Source organism: Neoarius graeffei, chromosome 10 (genome assembly GCF_027579695.1).
Source record: "Neoarius graeffei isolate fNeoGra1 chromosome 10, fNeoGra1.pri, whole genome shotgun sequence".
Classification (NCBI taxonomy): Eukaryota; Metazoa; Chordata; class Actinopteri; order Siluriformes; family Ariidae; genus Neoarius; species Neoarius graeffei.
In genome coordinates this window covers 36,732,020-36,751,765 of record NC_083578.1, presented here as the reverse complement: position 1 = coordinate 36,751,765, position 19,746 = coordinate 36,732,020, and the positions used below count along the sequence as shown (strand labels likewise).

General features: G+C 41.7%; 1 protein-coding gene across 3 annotated transcripts in view; it reads left to right on the top strand.

Annotated features, from left to right (window-relative positions):
* ikbkb (inhibitor of nuclear factor kappa B kinase subunit beta) overlaps nt 1-19,746 on the top strand; it is a 270,093-nt gene that overhangs the window by 46,974 nt on the left and 203,373 nt on the right. For all 3 annotated transcript variants that reach the window (XM_060931748.1, XM_060931749.1, XM_060931750.1), the window contains exon 2: nt 10,907-11,032. In XM_060931748.1, coding sequence (XP_060787731.1) covers nt 10,928-11,032 — 105 coding nt within the window. In that variant the 5' untranslated portion in view covers nt 10,907-10,927. The remainder of the gene's footprint in view (nt 1-10,906; nt 11,033-19,746) is intronic.

The window sequence follows — 19,746 nt, the reverse complement described above, 5'->3', positions numbered from 1 at the left end:
CTCTGTTTTAATTAAAAAAATCTTATTTACTGGAAGAGAAGAGCGGGGCGGACTGAGATTCAAGCAGCTGTGGTTTGTTTACACTTGATACTAATTCTTTTAGTGACCTTGCAGTTATCGTAAAGCTACGCACAAAAAGCCCAATAATTCCTACTTACAGGGCAAAAACGATACAGGATTCATCTTGTACTGTCTTGATCCCCAGATCTTTAACCCACCCACATATAAAAAGTTGTACGTCTCTATACTTTTCCAGATTTTCATCTGTTTGTTCGTGTAGAATGATGTCTGCAGCACCAGGTAGTTTGAGATTTTGGGGAACTCAGTGGATGGATAATTTTTTAAATCATTGGAAAAATCCTTCGTGTAAAGATCTCATCTCATCTCATTATCTCTAGCCGCTTTATCCTTCTACAGGGTCGCAGGCAAGCTGGAGCCTATCCCAGCTGACTATGGGCGAAAGGCGGGGTACACCCTGGACAAGTCGCCAGGTCATCACAGGGCTGACACATAGAAACAGACAACCATTCACACTCACATTCACACCTATGGTCAATTTAGAGTCACCAGTTAACCGAACCTGCATGTCTTTGGACTGTGGGGGAAACCGGAGCACCCGGAGGAAACCCACGCGGACACGGGGAGAACATGCAAACTCCACACAGAAAGGCCCTCGCCGGCCACGGGGCTCGAACCCGGACCTTCTTGCTGTGAGGCGACAGCGCTAACCACTACACCACCGTGCCGCCCCCGTGTAAAGATCTATCTCATCTCAAATAGCAACTTTCTGAAGGTATCTTGACTGTGCCTTGGCCTCTAAACTGCAAAACTAGTTGGAGATGGTTTCACTAGCTCTTTGCATAACAGCAGCCAAATCAGTTTGCCTGACCACCACTTCATTCACCGGAAGTAAACTTGTAAGTAAGTCATGTGACTGACTCCAACCTATCTTCTATTCCAGGTTAAGCACTTGCAAAGAATGACAGACAAACCTTTACCTCCATGGATTGTCAGTGAAAAAAATGGCAAGATCGTGGTCGCACACTGTGATTGTATGGCAGGCTTTGGAGAGAGGTGTTCTCACATAGCAATTTTGTTGTGGGCTATCGAAGCTGGAGTGAAACAAAGGAATTCACTGACAGGTACAGATTAAAAAAAAAAAAAAAAGGCATACGGGGTTTTTCCTACTGATTTGTGAAAAAAATCTCCTATTCCTGGATCCTTTCTAAAGAAATGCCCAAGTCAAGTTCCTAAGCCACAATCAGAAGTTCAAGGCAAAGTTCCAGGGAGATGTTAATACCTTTTATCTTTTTCTCTATTTCAATGATTGGAACAACCAAAAACAGTGCAAAAATATTTAACCCTCTGGGGTTTGAGGGTATTTTCTGGCACTCTTTTGATTTTGGCATGCTCGGATTTTGTTGTCAGTTTCAACAAATCTAAGCGGTATTTTCAGTCATATGACGTTTTTGTATTCAACACAAGTTCAGCTATAATAATATCTATGTAGTATTTATGTCATGATTGTACTTAAAAAACAGATAAATGAAGATGTTGTAAAAAGCAGTTTTAGAACTGTGTTGGAATGTGTGGAAAAAAAAAAGACCTTACCCATTGTGTCGAACCGTTTTGGTCACCTTGAGGTGATTCTGTTCAGTCTTCGGAATGTATTAAGCACAAAAACTTAAATCTGCTCCATTGATTCGGACAATTAACTGGCCATCAAAAAAAATTTATGTCCTATTGTTTTGGGATAAAGGGTTGGCAGTGGGAGGGGTATTCAGTGAGAAGTGTGAAAAATTTCCATTCAATGAGAAGAGTGAAAACCCCTCCCACTGCCATAATCCCATCAGATTAACTCTTAATCCCATCAGGTCAAGTCACAGTGGGTAAGGTAATGTTTTTTCACACATTCCAACACAGTTCTAAAACTGCTTTTTACAACAGCTTAATTTATCTGGTATTTGACTTTATTTTGGTATTTTACTCTATTCAGTGTGTCTTGAAATTAACTCTTGTACTATTTTACTCAGTTCAGAGCCACAACCAACTCTGTTACTCTTTTACACAATTACTCTGTAATTTTGCTCTCACTCTAAGTCCAAATTTTACTCTCTAAACTCAAAATCGAGCAAAATTAGCTATTTTTGAGGAAAATACTTTTAACTCTGGAAATTTTTCCTGTGTATACACTACAGTGCACACATCAGTCGATCTGCTCATTATAAATAGAATAAACATTTACTTGAGCTGATTTTTGGCAGGGACGAGTCAAAGTTAAAAAAAAAAAAAAGGCACTGCGTCACAGTTCTCAAGACTGAACTGAATCGCTGTCCTGAATCATGAAATGAATCATTAATTGAATCGCTGTCTTGAAATTGAATTACTGTCCTGAATTATCCGAAGCACATCAAATCTGCGTGCCATCTCGCAACAAGTTTTACCTCCAAATAACCTAAACTATGACAGATTTTATCCTGTTTATGGTGGACGTTCCCACCGTGAAAGAGAAACCAATCGAAACTGTAAGAGTGAAAGTGATTATTATGCCGTTACCATGTGAATAGTCTTTTATGAATGTGTAAGTGGGTGCTCAGCGCTCCAACTCCAGTGTGACCGAGTAAGGTGACAAGTTTTATGTTTCATCCAATTTAGGCAATTTAAAAGCCATAATATTATTTGGCAGTGGGCCCATAGGAAAGTATAAAGTTTTTGTCAATATGTTTATCATGCTTGTATGATTTAAAAAAACCCAAAAAACTCATGAAGATATTTATCTAAATACATGACCTACTCATTCTAAACCTGTCGAGCTCCGCCGGCGAAGCTCTCAACCCCAGAGGGTTAAGACAGATTATGGCCAAGTTTACATTAGACCGTATCTGTCTCATTTTCTTCACGGATGCACTGTCCGTTTACATTAAAACGCCTGGAAACGCCGGGAAACGGGAATCCGCCAGGGTCCACGTATTCAATCCAGATCGTGTCTGGTCCGGTGCTGTGTAAACATTGAGAATACGCGGATACGCTGTGCTGAGCTCTAGCTGGCGTCGTCATTGGACAACGTCACTGTGACATCCACCTTCCTGATTCGCTGGCGTTGGTCATGTGACGCGACTGCTGAAAAACGGCGCGGACTTCCGCCTTGTATCACCTTTCATTAAAGAGTATAAAAGTATGAAAATACTGCAAATACTGATGCAAATACTGCCCATTGTGTAGTTATGATTGTCTTTAGGCTTGCCATCCTTCAACTTGCAAGTGGTAAGTGACGCGCATGCCCGATATGCACTAGGATCACACACACAGCGGCTCAGTCCCGAATCACTGCTCGTACACTTCACTCGCGCGCTCTGTGAGCTGCGCAGGGCCGGAGTGCGCACCCTCCAGAGGGCACTCGCTGTTCAGGGTGGAGTGATTTGGAGCGCAGGATGCCTGCGGAGCCGAGCGTATCCGTGTATTGGCGTTGCTGTGTGCACGCGAATCGTGTATTGGCGTTGCTGTGTGCACGCTAATCGTTTTAAAAACGTTAATCTGATGATCCGCTGATACGGTCTAATGTAAACCCCACCTAAGCCTTGCTTACAGGAAAGACGGTGTCTGGTTGTCCCTCAGGAGAAATTATCACATGATGCATGATGTCACGCACAAAAGGGTCTGTAGAAGATGGATGAATGGATCCATGATGTAATAAATGTACATTGCACACAATTTTCTTGATTTTTTTTTATTGATGTCCCAGCACAAGAACACATGGTATTTTATCATAACAAATGTTTTATTTATTGTTCTCATACAAAAATCCTCTGATGTTGCCAAGCATTTTAATTTCCCTGAGGGAACGCTTCCAAAGGGATCAATAAAGTCTAATCTAATCTAGCAAAGCTATCGTTATTGCAAAAGAAATATACTTAGCAGAATCAAATGCAAGAAAGTGGATGTGGTTTGGGGAAAAACAAGTGATCATACAAAATAAGCAATTATATTTCATTCCTGCTTTAAGGCCACATAGTGGTACTGAAATAATTTGTATGATATTTTTGTAATCACAAAATAAATAACGGGAATTTGGGTTGAATACTCATTTGCTGCCTTGAATATAAGTGAAAAAACAAGCAATTTTCTCATTTTGGTTATTTATATTATTATGTCTGTTGCTATTTAAAACACTAATTTGAGGCCCTACTGATTTGGTTTCATTTTCCTTTTTGTGCGTCTCCTTTATCAGCAAACAAAACGCAAAAACTCTGCATGTATTTACTTCACTTGTCAAATCAGTTTATTTATATAGTGCTTTTAACAAACACTGTCGCAAAGCAGTGTTACAGAAAAATAAAGACTTTAAAGATACAAACTAATCTTATCCCTAATGAATTTACAGTAGACCCCCGCCTATTCGCGGTTCAGTATTCGCGAATTCACATATTCGCGGGATTTTATATAGAACATATCTCCTATACATTCGCGGAAATCTCAGCAATTCGCGGTCATTTGCGGCGAACATATCGAACGTTTACGCACTGCGAACGTTTACGCACTGCTACATTCTCGGAGCCGAATGCTCGCTCGCAATTGGCTGAAGTTTGAATGGCGGGCTGCTGCTCATTGGCTGATACGAATGAGCGCATTGTACAGTACAGTCTCGTGGTTCCCGTAGTTTAGACTTGTTCATGTGTTGTGCGTTCTTGGTATTTTTGAATAATTTTTACGCCCTACAATGGCTCCTAAACGCTCTGCATCTTCTAAGGCTCCTGCCAAGGAACATAAGCGCCAGAAGAAGGTAATGATGCTGTAGGAGAAGGTAGGACTTCTCGATATGCTAAAGGAAGGGAAGAGTTTTGCGGCAGTATAGCCTAGGGTATAGGGAGTGTTTTAGACATCAAAATAAGCATTTGTGAGCAGTTTTTTTTTGGGGGGGTTACAAGTATTCGCGATTTTGGCTTATTCGCGGCCATGTTTGGTCCCTAACCCCCGCGAATACTGAGGGCTTACTGTATTTATCCCTGATGAGCAAGCCTGAGGCGATGGCAAGAAAAAAAAAACTCCCTCAGAAAACAGGAGGAAGAAACCTTGAGAGGAACCAGACTCAAACGGAGCCCATCCTCATTTTGGTTGACCCATCCTAATTTGGGTGATAACAGATAGTATGATAAATACCGTGCTTCTACAAAGTCCTTCTCACGCCATGTGGCGCGTAGGGTGGTGCCAATCTCCATTTCCGTAGCCCTCGCCCTCTCGCCTATTACATAGTTAGGGTTACAGTGGGGGGGCTAGTCCTCTGGTAACCGTGAGAGTTTGACTCCCCACTTGCATCTGTATTGCAGCGTGCCTTGCCAGATGGCAGTAGGTACCATTTTTATGATGGTCTTTGGTATGACCCGACCATGAGTAGAACTCACCATCTCCCGATCAAGAGGCGGACACACTAACCACTAGGCCAACTCGCAGTATTCTACAACCCCAATTGCAAAAAAATTGGGATGCTGTGTAAACTGGAAATAAAAACAGAATGTGATAATTTGCAAATCATGGAAACTCTATCTTCCATTGAAAATGATACGAAGACAACATATCAGATGATGAAACTGAGAAATTGTATTGTTATTTTGAAAAATATATGCTCATTTTGAATTTGATGTCAGCAGCGTGTTTCAAAAAAAATTGGGACGGGCATATTTACCACTGTGTTGCATCACCTCTACATTTAACAACACTCTCTGTAAATGTTTGGGAACTGAGGAGACCAATTGCTTTAGTCTTGAAAGAGAAATGTTGTCCCATTCTTGCCTGATGTACAATTTCAGTTGCTCAACATTTCAGGGTCTTCTTTATCATATTTAGAACTACATAATGTGCCAGATGTTTTAAATGAGAAACAGGCCTAGACTGCAGGCAGGCTCTTTTACTACAGAGCCATGCAGTTTTAATATGTGTAGAATGCAGTTTGTCATTGTCTTGCTGAAAGAAGGAAGGCCTTCCCTGAAAAAGATTTTGTTTGCATGTGAGATTCTTGCTCTGAAACATGTATATGTCATTTAGCATTAATGATGCCTTCCCAGATGTACAGTGGTGCTTGAAAGTTTGTGAACCCTTTAGAATTTTCTATATTTCTGCATAAATATGACCTAAAACATCATGATAATTTTCACACAAGTCCTAAAAGTAGATAAAGAGAACCCAGTTAAACAAATGAGACAAAAAATATTATACTTGGTCATTTACTTCATTCTCATCTCATTATCTCATCTCACCTCATCTCATTATCTCTAGCCGCTTTATCCTTCTACAGGGTCGCAGGGAAGCTGGAGCCTATCCCAGCTGACTACGGGCGAAAGGCGGGGTACACCCTGGACAAGTCGCCAGGTCATCACAGGGCTGACACATAGACACAGACAACCATTCACACTCACATTCACACCTACGGTCAATTTAGAGTCACCAGTTAACCTAACCTGCATGTCTTTGGACTGTGGGGGAAACCGGAGCACCCGGAGGAAACCCACGCGGACACAGGGAGAACATGCAAACTCCACACGGAAAGGCCCTCGCCGGCCACGGGGCTCGAACCCGGACCTTCTTGCTGTGAGGCGACAGCGCTAACCACTACACCACCGTGCCGCCCTGGTCATTTACTTATTGAGGAAAATGATCCAATATTACATATCTGTGAGTGGCAAAAGTATGTGAACCTTTGCTTTCAGTATCTCGTGTGACCCCCTTGTGTGGCAATAACTGCAACTAAACGTTTCCGGTAACTGTTGATCAGTCCTGCACACTGGCTTGGAGGAATTTTAGCCATTCCTCCATACAGAACAACTTCAGCTCTGGGATGTTGGTGGGTTTCCTCACATGAACTGCTCGCTTCAGGTCCTTCCACAACATTTCGATTGGATTAAAGTCAGGACTTTGACGTGGCCATTGCAAAACATTAACTTTATTCTTCTTTAACCATTCTTTGTTAGAACGACTTGTGTGCTTAGGGTCGTTGTCTTGCATGACCCACCTTCTCTTGAGATTCAGTTCATAGATAGATGCCTTGACATTTTCCTTTAGAATTCACTGGTATAATTCAGAGTTCATTGTTCCATCAGTGATGGCAAGCCATCCTAGCCCAGAGGCAGCAAAACAGGCCCAAACCATGATACTACCACCACCATGTTTCACAGATGGGATAAGGTTCTTATGCTGGTGTAGGTGTAATTAATGATTATGGATATGTAGATTGGTATCAAATGATCAATCTTTAATAATTAAATGAAATCAGTCTCATTAAATTTGAAGGTTAATAGCTCAAATGAATCAATCCTATTGAATCGTTTAATTTGACTCATTTGAATTGAATCATACCATAGAATCAGTCTCATTTGAATCAGTTTGAATGAATCATTCAATGAATCGAGTCAGTGAATCGAATCAGTGAATCATTTGGTGAATCATTTAGTGAATCATTTAAAGAATCAAGTGAAGAATCGTTTAAAATTTGATAATTCAAAGTTTATCACTTACCAAACTGCATCTAATTAATTATTCATACACCTTAAGAGTTCTTTGACGATGTGTGTGACTTCAGCATATTGGAACAGTAGATTGACACCATACATGATTTCAATATTAATGGAGTTTATTATAAACAAGATAAAAAGGGAAATCAATAAAAAAGGAAAGTAAGAATTTAATAATTGAATGGCAACAGAATGAAAACTTTATAACAGAGTAGGGCTCTGTGTGTGTGTGTGTGTGTATGTGTGTGTGTGTATAAGCAGTTTTAACTTGTGAGCTATGTTGTTATCTGCAATCTTGGTATATGTATGTGTGTGTGTGTGTGTCCCCGTCCGTGCCAGGACGGACCAGGGTGTCTTATCTGCAATCTTGGAGGAGGGAATCCTCAAAGTTTAATGAGCACGTGTGTGTGTGTGTGTGTGTGTGTGTATAGCCCAGTGATTAGCTATGTATTCTAACTAGACAAAGAAAGGCTAGCTACACCATGTGCTTTCTTCAGGCCTAGTAAACTATGTGTGTCAAAAACCAGAAATTAATGGTCAAAATACATTCAAACAGTCATCTGTAGTCTATATGGCTTTAAATGTAAACAGGAGAATTGCTATCAAGGTTGAATTAAACTTAGGACTTATGATATTTAATTCAAAGATGAGATACAGGACCTCTTGGAACAAAGGGGAAGGAGGAGGGGCTCTTCCTAAGCATGCAAAGGCCCTTTTTAGAGGCAAAACATTCTGAAATCTTAATGAGGTCACAATATGAGTGAGTTAAATGAGAATCAGAATGTTAGGAGAGAGAGAGTGCAAGACTTATTGATTAACAAAATTAAAATCAATAGTACCAAATAATAGAAAATCAATAGTACCAAATAATAGAAAATCAATAATAATACACAGTGTGCACACTTTTATTCCTGACTCTAACTTCACACTTAGTGAATTAATTACTAAGACTAATATTTCCCAGTGCCTTTTCTTACTGCAAAAAGTCTCGCCTTTGTCTGCAGAAATTCGAGGCGGAAGCTTGCGCTTCGAGAGGAGTCTCTGACGAATCAGATGTTCACTGGAGCTTGGAGAGGTTCTTTGGAGAAGCTTCGCAGTTGATAAGACGAAAAGTCTTTGTTCAACACCGTGCACGGATTTAAAAGAAAGAAAAGAGAAGAGCTCTTTAGGAAACTGCCTTTTGCTCGCAGCCGCGTACGCGTTTAAAAGACAAGTAGTACTTGCGAACCGGTTAATAACTCGCTAGAGTTGATGATCGCGTGTTTCTGAAATCTAACTTAATCAGAGTTAGATAAAGGAGGAAACGCGCGGTTCAGACGTCTGATGGTGAGTGTCTCTTCTTAGGTCCGTTCCGTTCAGGATCAGAACTTAGAGACAAAGAAAAATGAAGTTTTCCAAGTCTCTTTATGTGAAACCTGAGGAATGTGATGCGCGTGGTCCCACCCACGCGTGACGTAGTCAACGCGGAAGTTGCCTGGTAGTTGTAGTTCTTAGACCAAGATGGCGGCATGATACCTACACTGGAATGCAGTGTTTTCCTTTCTCCAAACATAACGCTTCTCATTGAAACCAAAAAGTTCTATTTTGGTCTCATCCGTCCACAGAACATTTTTCCAGTAGCCTTCTGGCTTCTCCACGTGAGCTTTAGCAAACTGCAGATGAACAGCACTGTTCTTTTTGGAGAGCAGTGGCTTTCTCCTTGCAACCCTGCCATGCACACCATTGCTGTTCAGTGTTCTCCTGATGGTGGACTCGTGAACATTAACATTAGCCAATGTGAGAGAGGCCTTCAGTTGCTTAGAAGTTACCCTGGAGTCCTTTGTGACCTTGCTGACTATTACATGCCTTGCTCTTGGAGTGATCTTTGTTGGTCGATCACTCCTGGGGAGGGTAACAATGGTCTTGAATTTCCTTCATTTGTACACAATCTGTCTGACTGTGGATTGGTGGAGTCCAAACTCTTTAGAGATGGTTTTGTAACGTTTTCCAGCCTGATGAGCATCAGCAATGCTTTTTCTGAGGTCCTCAGAAATCTCCTTTGTTCGTGCCATGATACACTCCCACAAACATGTGTCGTGAAGATCAGACTTTGATAGATCCCTGTTCTTTAAATAAAACAGGGTGCCCACTCACACCTGATTGTCATCCCATTGATTGAAAACACCTGACTCTAATTTCACCTTCAAATAAACTGCGAATCCTAGAGGTTCACATACTTTTGCCACTTGCACATGTATTGGATATAAATATTGGATCATTTTCCTCAATAAATAAATGACCAAGTATAATAATTTTGTCTCATTTGTTTAACTGGGTTCTCTTTATCTACTTTTAGGACTTGTGTGAAAATCTGATGATGCTTTAGGGCATATTTATGCAGAAATATAGAAAATTCTAAAGGGTTCACAAACTTTCAAACACCACTGTCCAAGCTACCCATATCATGTGCACTAATGCACTCTCATATCACAGATGCTGGCTTTTGAACTGTGCACTGATAACAAGCTGGATGGTCCCTCTCCTCTTTTGCTTGGAGGATATGGTCTCTGTGATTTCTAAAAAGAATTTGTACTTTTGATTCGTCAGGCCTTGGGACAGTTTTCCACTTCGCCTCAGTCCATCATAAAAGAGCTCAGGCTCAGAGAAGGTGGCAGTGTTTCTGGATATTGTTTAAATATGGTTTTAACTTGCATTTGTGGATGCAGTAATGAACTGTTTTCATAGATGATGATTTTCTGAAGTGTTCCTGAGTCCATACAGTGGTTTCCACTCCAGACTCTCCGAGATGCTCTTTTTATCTGAGATACTCCCAATCATGTTACTGACCTGTTGCCAATTAACCAAATCATTTTTTTAGCGTTACACAACTTTTTCAGTTGTTTGTTATCCCCGTCCCAACTTTTCTGAAATGTGTTGCTGACATCAAATTCAAAATGAGCATATATTTTTCAAAAAACAAATACAATTTCTCAGTTTGCACATTTGATATGTTGTCTTTGCACTATTTTCAATGAAATATAGGGTTTCTATGATTTGCAAATCTTCACATTCTGCTTTTATTTATGGTTTATACAGTATCCCAACTTTTTTGCAATTGGGGTTGTATAACTGTGTCCTATATAGTCACAAAGTACAATTGTGTCACCAGCAAATTTATTATATTAGCATGAAGACTAACTTCACTTAACTTTATCTGAATTATCTTAAGTTATCTCCGTTATCTCAACTTTATATAGCAATTGTCATTTTAATACATATAAATGTAAACTTTATTATATCTAATTGGTGATTTAAGTCAGTGTTTTTAGTGTTATATGGTATAGTATAACCTTTGAATAATTGACCATACTGTTTTTATTGCATTTAAATAAATTTGTATTTGTGTACACTTCTTTGCATGGCAGTTGTGAAGGTTCAGGGTCATAATGAGTCGTCCCCCCCCTATGCAGCCCCAGAACTGTGGCCCCTGGGAATTTAAGGAGAGACTTGGGACTGGCGGCTTTGGCAATGTTACCCGCTGGCAGAACAAGGTATAGTACACTTTATTTCTCTTCTTTTTGCATGAGCCAATAGTATCAAGCCCTGATTTGTAACAGGACCTAGTTTCAAGGCCCAATTTGCCTGAAATCATTTTACACAAAATCACACACTAGACGCGACATACACCTGGACGTTTCAGATAGGACAACTTGAAAATGCACTAGTGTTAGCTTGTGTGTGCATAGTGTCAAGAGTTTGATAATGTCCAGGGTTCCCCCTGGGTTCTGAAAAATATTCTCCACTTATTTCCTTGAAAAATAGTCAAATAAGTATTCTTCATTTTTTTCTTAGTCTGTATTTTTTTTTGTTACCGACTTTTCAAATTAGACTTAATACAGGTTTATACCAACCAAACTGGCACAATTCAAATATTTGTACAGATACAGTGAGTCCTCTCCATTACATATAAAATATAGAAGGAATTTGAATTTCCTGTCGATGTACAAACTGAATACAGAATGACACTGCGTTTTTCATCATGCCTTTGTTAGCCCAGGGGCATTTCTAACTTTTGAAAAGACCAGGGAGGAAGTCAAGTTTTCCTAGGGCTTGTATTTTTAAGGGAGATTGGAATTGATAGGATGAGGAGGTTGTATCTTACTTTACAAGACAATATTATCACCCACACACATTCAAAGGTTATGACATCTTTATTACTGATTTTGGCATTGCGTCTTTAAATTTCTGTAGTTCGTTCAGTTTCTGTTTCCTTATTATTAAGTTAAACACCCATAATGTCTCTGGAAACTGAGGCATGTGTCAGTTGACTTAAATGTCCCTAGTAAAACTTATCATCAGTTTAATTAAACTATATCATTTCTCACTCGCATATCTCTCCTTTAGGACCACAAAGGCACCAATTATAAGATAAATTATTATATTACAGCATTCAAAATCCCAGATAACATCCAAGTCAGTTGTTTTCTATTAAGCTCTTACTTTTTTTGAGGGTGAAAATACCTGGGGGCTATAGCCCCAAGTGATAGCACCTAATGATGCCACAGCATTAGCCACGGGGATTCAACATGCTCTGCCATCTGAAATATAGAGCCCTTCAGTTGTTTGCCTGTTATGGGTGACGAGATGTGGTGAGTAGGATCCAAAAGCAGAAATGCAAACCAGAAAATCCAATGAATAAAAAAATATTTAATTAAAGTCCAAGAGAATAAACAAACAAAAATAGCAAAAATAGTCCAGACAAAAAAAAACTGTAAACAAAAAATGTAGCACAAAAACATGAAAAAATGTCAAAACGAGAGTGCAAAAACTGTGGCAAAGAATAGGCAAAAACAGAGAGCAAAAATTCAGGAAGCAAAATGGCACAGAGACGACATGAGAAACAGACAAGATGTTCTGGCAAAGTCACCTTCTGAGAATGATCTATTTATACACAGCAGAGCAGACCAGAAAGTAAATGCCGGCAAGATGAAAGTCCCGTCCCGGATCTGGATTGCGCTGAGCTGGGAGATACTAAATCTCCGGAGTGGAAGTCCGGGGTGGATCATGACATTGCCAGTTGACAGCACTTTCACTTTGTTTGTTTGTTTTTTCTTTTAAACCAACCCCTGTATTACTGACCCTGTCTGATATGCTAGCGGATGGTAGGGGCTCTGAGTGTGTCTCCCCTGTGGATATTTCAGCCCTTAAATCATCTTCAGTGCTCAAAGAAGCCCGCTCAAAAAAACTTTGCCAGCTTAGACCGCACTATTGGTTGGTTCACGCAGAGATAATTACACCACCACACCAGGTCAATTAAGACACATTGCCATTGGTCAAAACCTTGGTCATTATGTGTAGTCAATTTTGATTGGTCACAAGCACATGCTCATTGTTTACACTCTGGCTTTCCACCATCTCTTCACTGTGGTTGGATTTCGGCAAACATGGGGATTTGTGGAGGGATTTCTAGAAAAGATGACTTCTGATAATGATGACAAATATACTCATCACTGTGACGACTGCTATTCATTTTCTCTTCATCACTGATGATGTTCATCAATGACGAGTGTGAAGAGCACCAGCGGGAACCCTGAATGTCACACACACAAGCAATGAACTTTCTGTAATGGTTCTCTTGGATTTGATTGGGGGCAATGATAGAGACAGGTGCAACAGTTCAAGGTGTGCTTTAGTTTTGCACTTTCACTTTTCAGTGATTACGAATGCAAACACACAGACACACACAGCTCTGTCTGTTGTTACTGGCTATCTGAAAGACACACGTTATTAGACAGCCAGTAATTAGGCACAGGTGTAACTCATAACATGTTACCTGCTGGTTCAACCTGACTCCTCACTGTTCACAGCTGACGTTTGACCACACCCTCGCTGCCACATGCCCCCCACCACCTGACTCAGGCCTGGGAGCAGTCCGGCCTGCAACTCACTACTCCCTTGGTGGGTAGTGCCACCACCATCTGTGCCCCTGGCCTGTGGACCACCTCGAACTTAAAGGGCTGAAGGGCCAGATACCAACGAGTGATTCATGCATTAGCATCCTTCATGCAGTGGAGTCACTAGAGCGGGGCATGGTCGGAACAGAGGGTGAAAGGGCATCCTAGCAGGTAGTACTGGAGGGTGAGGACTGCTCATTGATGGTCAAACACTTCTTTTCTATGGTGCTGTACTTTGATTCGTGCATGGAACCGTTGTGGCTGATGTACAGCATTGGGTGCTCCTCCCCCTCCACCACCTGGGACAAGAACAGCCCCTGGCCCTCGGTCTGATGCATCAGTCTGCAAAACAAAAGGGAGAGAAGAGCCAGGAGACTGCAACACCGGGTTCCCACACAAAACCTCTTTAACCTGAGCAAAAGCCTGTTCACATGGCCCCACCCATTGGACCAGATCTGGTGCCTCCTTTTTAGTGAGGTCAGTCAGTGGGCTGGTGACATCTGAAAAGTTAGGCATGAACAGTGATGGGAATAACGGCGTTAGAAATAATGGCGTTACTTTTTTTAGTAACGAGTAATCTAACTAATTACTTTTTACATCGTTATAACGCCGTTCCTGTTACTTACAATAAAATACTATGCGTTACTTTATTAAAGCTGTTCTCATCTGGCACGCTGCTCGTTCAAGCCTTTCTTTACTCTGCTTTAGTGTGGGGCGGGGAGACACGAGACAACGGCACAGTAAGCCAATCAGAGTAGATTTGGACAACATATGTAGGTAGGCCACGCCTACTGCACTACTGCGCATGCTTTCAATCGGAAGACACAGCGATGGCGAGCGGTCAGCCCAGCACTGCGCTTTCACATTGGAAATACAGACATTACTTTTCATTACTTGAAATAAAAGGCAAGAGTGTTTACGTGCAATGCACATTATGTCGAGGAACAAAGCGTTTGTCCTCGTCAGTGGCCAGTAATTAGTAACATAATTTTAATAACTACAAAAATATATTACATTTGATATATGTCTTATCTCACATTGTCCCACAAACATATTAATATAGTGTAGATAACATTACTAATTGGTTCTGTTAAGTGTCCATTTCAGTCATTAAACACATTTAACATTCACTTTTATTATGATTACACTAATTGAATTTGATTTTTTTTGAGGGGGAACAAAATGTAACGGAATAATTACTTTCCCTGGTAATTAGTTACTTTTATGACAAAGTAACTCCGTTACTAACTCAGTTACTTTTTGGGAAAAGTAACTAGTAACTATAACTAATTAGTTTTTGAAAGTAACGTGCCCAACACTGGGCATGAACCATCTATAATAGCCAGCCAGCCAGCCCCAGGAACTGCCTCATCTCCTTTTTGGTCTTAGGTCTTGAGCAGGCTGCAATCACTGCAGTCTTATCAATTTGGGGACACACCTGCCCATGACCCAAGTGGAAGCCCAGATACTGTACTTCCACCCATCCAGTTGCACACTTTTTTGGGTTTGCTGTGAGCCCAGCATGCCTAAGTGACCTCAGGAGCACCCTGAGATGTTGTAAATGCTGCTCCCAATCATGACTAAAGATGATTGTCATCTATATAGGCCACCACATATGCATTGTGGAGACAGAGAATTCAGTCCATCAGATGCTGAAACATTGCTGGGGCCCCAAACAACCCAAAAAGGGTGAGAAATTGGTGCAAACCAAATGGAGTGGAAAATGCTGTTTTCTCATGGGATAATGGAGTCAAGGGGATCTGCAAATATCCCTTTTTTAAATTCAGTGTTGAGTAAAAGCGAGCCACGCCTAACCAATTGGCCCCCGTTTCCACAGGGCTGGGGTAGGGGAATGCTGAGGAGAGGGAGAAAGTGAGAGAAGGAGATAACAAGAAGCTGCAGGAGCACCTGCTCCCAGAAATGCTGTCAGGTGGTCCTCGGCCAGCCGGACCGCCTTCTCCTCCAGCAATGCCGCTCGGTGACATCGGAACCATCCTGACATCTCATTCGGTAGTTGGGCGATGAACTGCTCCAGTGTCAATCACTCAATGGTCTTGACATCGCACTTGCCTGCCAGCAGCCACTGTTGGCAGACATCCTGGAGCTGTTACGCGAATGCAAATGGCCAGCCTACTTTGCCGTATGCCAGCGAGCAGAAGTGCTGGCGCTGCTCTTCTGGGTTGTGGATGGCCCGCTTCAGGTCGGGGTACTCAAGCAAGTTAGTGGCCAGGAGCTGCCAAGTGGCGAGCTGGGCTTCCCCGAACAGGAGCAGCAATCAGCCTCACAGCTCACTGTGAGACTTGCCATGAACTTGCCTCCATGACATGCTCGAACAGCTCGAGGAAGGCTTCAGGGTCATCCTGTGGCCCCATCTTGACCAGCTGGATGAGCACGCTGGCTGTAGGGATGACCGCTGGGACACCCATTGGCTGTACCCAGCTCCAGATCACCTGCCGGTCTTCTGCCTGGGCCTCGAGCAGAGCCCAGAAGCGCTGCTTCAGTCTACTGACAGCACAATGAGGGCGTGATGCTGGTGCTGGAAGTTGTTGGCGAGCATCTGAAGGAGCTCTCTGACAGGTTTGGACTCCATGGCGGCGTTTGTTCCTCAGTCCTGAGTTTTGGCACCAGTGTAACAACTTTGGGTGAGTGGACAATGAGGAACTGGATGCAAGCACTGTAATTCAGGGTATCCTTTTGATTTTATGAACACTTCTCAGTGATTTCTACTAATTTGTAGGCACGCTAGACACACAAGGCAGCACAGTGGTGTAGTGGTTAGCACTGTTGCCTCACAGCAAGAAGGTTCTGGGTTCAGTGGCCGACGGGGGCCTTTCTGTGCGGCGTTTTCATGTTCTGGGTCTGTGTGGGTTTCCTAAGGGTGCTCCGGTTTCCCCCACAGTCTAAAGACATGCAGGTTAGGCTAATTGCATTGCAAAAAACTGAATTTGAAGAGAAAATTCCGTAATACTAGTGAAATTATCTTGCTGCATGGACAGATAATTTTACTTGACAAGACATCTTGGAATAAGTTGGTTACAATCTAGAACTAGTTTTAATAATCTCAGATTTGGTGTCTTGTTTTCTTCTACACTGCAAAAATGATATTTTAACCAGTTAGGATATCTTGAATATAGTTGAAACAATCTAGCATTTCCAGTTATAAAAATACAAGACACCAACTCTGAGATTATTAAAACTAGTTCTAGACTGTAACCAACTTATTCCGAGATGTCTTGTCAAGTAAAATTATCTGTCCATGCAGCAAGATAATTTCACTAGTATTAAGGAATTTTCTCCTCAAATTCAGTTGTCAGTTTTTTGCAGTGTGGTGGCTCTAAATTGACCATAGGTGTGAATGTGAGTGTGGATGGCTGTTTGTCTCTTTGTGTCAGCCCTGTGATGACCTGGTGACTTGTCCAGGGTGTACTCTGCCTCTCGCCCATAGTCAGCTGGGATAGGCTCCAGCTTGCCCATGACCCTGCACAGGATAAGTGGTTACGGATAATGGGTGGGTGGATGGATGGATGGACTACACACACACACATGCGTGCACGACAGGGTGTCACAGCTCTCTCTCTCTCGTTCCTGGCTGTCTGAAAGACACACAGAGACACAGGTTAATAGACAGCCAGTAATTAGACACAGGTGCACCTTGTCCCACGTTCCTGACTGGTTCAACTTGACTCCTCACCATTCACAGCCAACGCTTGATCATGCCTCTGCTGCCAAAAACAGAGATGCACATTACTTCACTATTGGCCACAGTAATACATCACTAACACAGCTCCCCAAAAATACAGATCTCAAATGGGGAAACTGATGTTGTACAGTTGAGTGTACAAAATAGATTTAACAAGAAATCAGAAAGCTAAAGAAAAGAGAAGCAAATGCACTAAAATACAAATACAAGAGCATTTTGTTTTGTGCACAAGAGCATTGTGACGTATCTTTCTGTTTTTGTATTTTAGTTTTTCCGTTGTCTTGACAACTGAAACGTCATCGTTCCTGGAGGAACCATTTTCAAGGGGTCAGTCACCAAAGGGTTAAAACGGGGACACGCTGAGATGAAACAGGACCATCGTTTATTGTAAATTACTGATTGGAAAGAATTGATTCAGGCTATAGTATTATAAGAAAATAAGCTGAGTATTAGGGTCGGGGTGGGATGGGGGGGATATGATCACCATCTAATATGAGGCAAACTTTGCTATCGTGGCGATGTGAGGACATCTCTGGGACAACCTGGTGGACTGTTGCTATTGCACTTTGTGCACTCTACCCAGAGAGACCTTTCTCTCTGCCCAGTGAAGATCGGGAGTGGAGATCCCCTGAGTCTGTTTGTAAGGTTAAGACTCTGTTCATTTCATTTCAGGGACAATCCACGAAAGTACTGGGAGTTCACAGTTGTTTTTCATGTTCAAAAAAATCATTCTATCTCTTTGTTATGAATGTTCTGTGTCTCTTGGCAAACAATATCATCAAGGTAGCTACGGCTTATGATTTTATCTTGATCTCGGTTATTATGGTACGGTTGAATGAAAAAAATACCATCAGAGTATTAAAACAACAGGTTTCTATAAAAATACTTTAAGTTACAAAAGTGGACAAGTTGACGGTAGTGAGTTACAATATAAATGGAGTTAATCATCCCATAAAGAGAGAGAAAATTATGAACCAGTTAAAAAGATTGAACAGTTCAATCGCGTTACTTCAGGAGACCCACCTTCATGATATAGAACACAAAAAGCTTAGGAGGAATGGGTAGGGCAGGTTTTCAGTGCTTCATGTGAAAAGGGTAAAAAAAAAGAGGAGTTGCAATTCTGTGTCATAGATCACTAGGTTTTACTTCAGAGAACACGTACGAAGACAAGAAGGGGCACGACATTTTGGTGCAATCAGATGGGTTAAGATGTCCTTTTTAAACATTTACGCTCCAAATGAAGATGACCCCAACTTCTTTAAAGAAATCACAGCTCTTTTAACCACTCAGGTTGAAGGATTTATCATAGTGGGAGGGGATTTTAATTGTGTGTTGAACCGTAAGTTAGATAAACATCCTTTTGAACAGGGACCTATACTACAGAAAACTAAGGTATTGTGCAATATGATTGAGGAACTGGGGACGGTAGATATATGGCGTCAAAAACACACCAACGAGCGTGATTATACTTTTTTTTTTTTCAAAGGTTCACAAAAGTTACTCCAGAATAGATTTTTTTGTGTGTGTGTTAAAAAGAGATGCCTATAAAGTTATAGACTGCCATATTGAACCCATAACAATATCAGATCATGGTCCAGTGGTTATGTGAATAAATTTAGCGAACGAAAAACAACCTAAACAATGGAGAATGAATGTTTCACTTCTGAATCATCCAGAGATAATTCAAAGTATCAGTGTTGTTTTTGGCAGCCATTTTTGATTTAGTTTTAGTCTTAGTCTTTTGGTTGAAATGCTTATTAGTTTTAGTCACATTTTAGTCAATTCCATCCTTGATAGTTTTGGTCTAGTTTTAGTCGACGAAAACTAAAAGGGTTTTAGTCCAGTTTTAGTCATTCATTTTAGTAAAAAAAATAGTTACTTTAAAACATTTAAATTAGGCCAATACAGAGATAGGAAATTGTAATCGAGGTTGACAGGTTGTGCATAACATACTCTCAAAACAGTGTCTCAAAGCAAACTTGTTTCACTTGAACGTAAAAAGTATGTGTAACAGTCCACGTAGGTGGGTGGAGCACAGAAGGACGGCAGGACAGAACTGTTTAACAAAACTCTCTTTTATTTTGCTCTTTTCAGATGCAAACTCAGACACACGCACACACATCAGCCGTCTGGTTGTGGAGAGAGTCCTTCTGCTCTCACTCTCTCTCCTTAAGAAGGGCGCGGTCACTGGGAAGACACACAAACACATCAATTAACAACAGGTGTAGTGATTCTGCCACTTAACTTCCCTGACTCCGCCCTCCTGTCACAGACCGATGCTAGACCACGCCCCCGCTGCCACATACCCCCACCGCCCGACTCAGGCCAGGCAGCCGTCCGGCCTGCAGCCGACTCCCTCCCTCCCCCCCCCCCCGACGGGAGAGGAAGTCCGCCACGACCATCTGCGCCCCCGGCCTGTGGATCACCTTGAAGTTAAAGGGTTGGAGTGCCAGATACCAACGGGTGATCCGCGCATTGGCATCCTTCATGCAGTGGAGCCACTGGAGGGGTGCGTGGTCCGAACAAAGGGTGAAAGGGCATCCCAGCAGGTAGTACCGGAGGGCGAGGACCGCCCACTTGATCACCAGGCAGTCCTTCTCGATGGTACTGT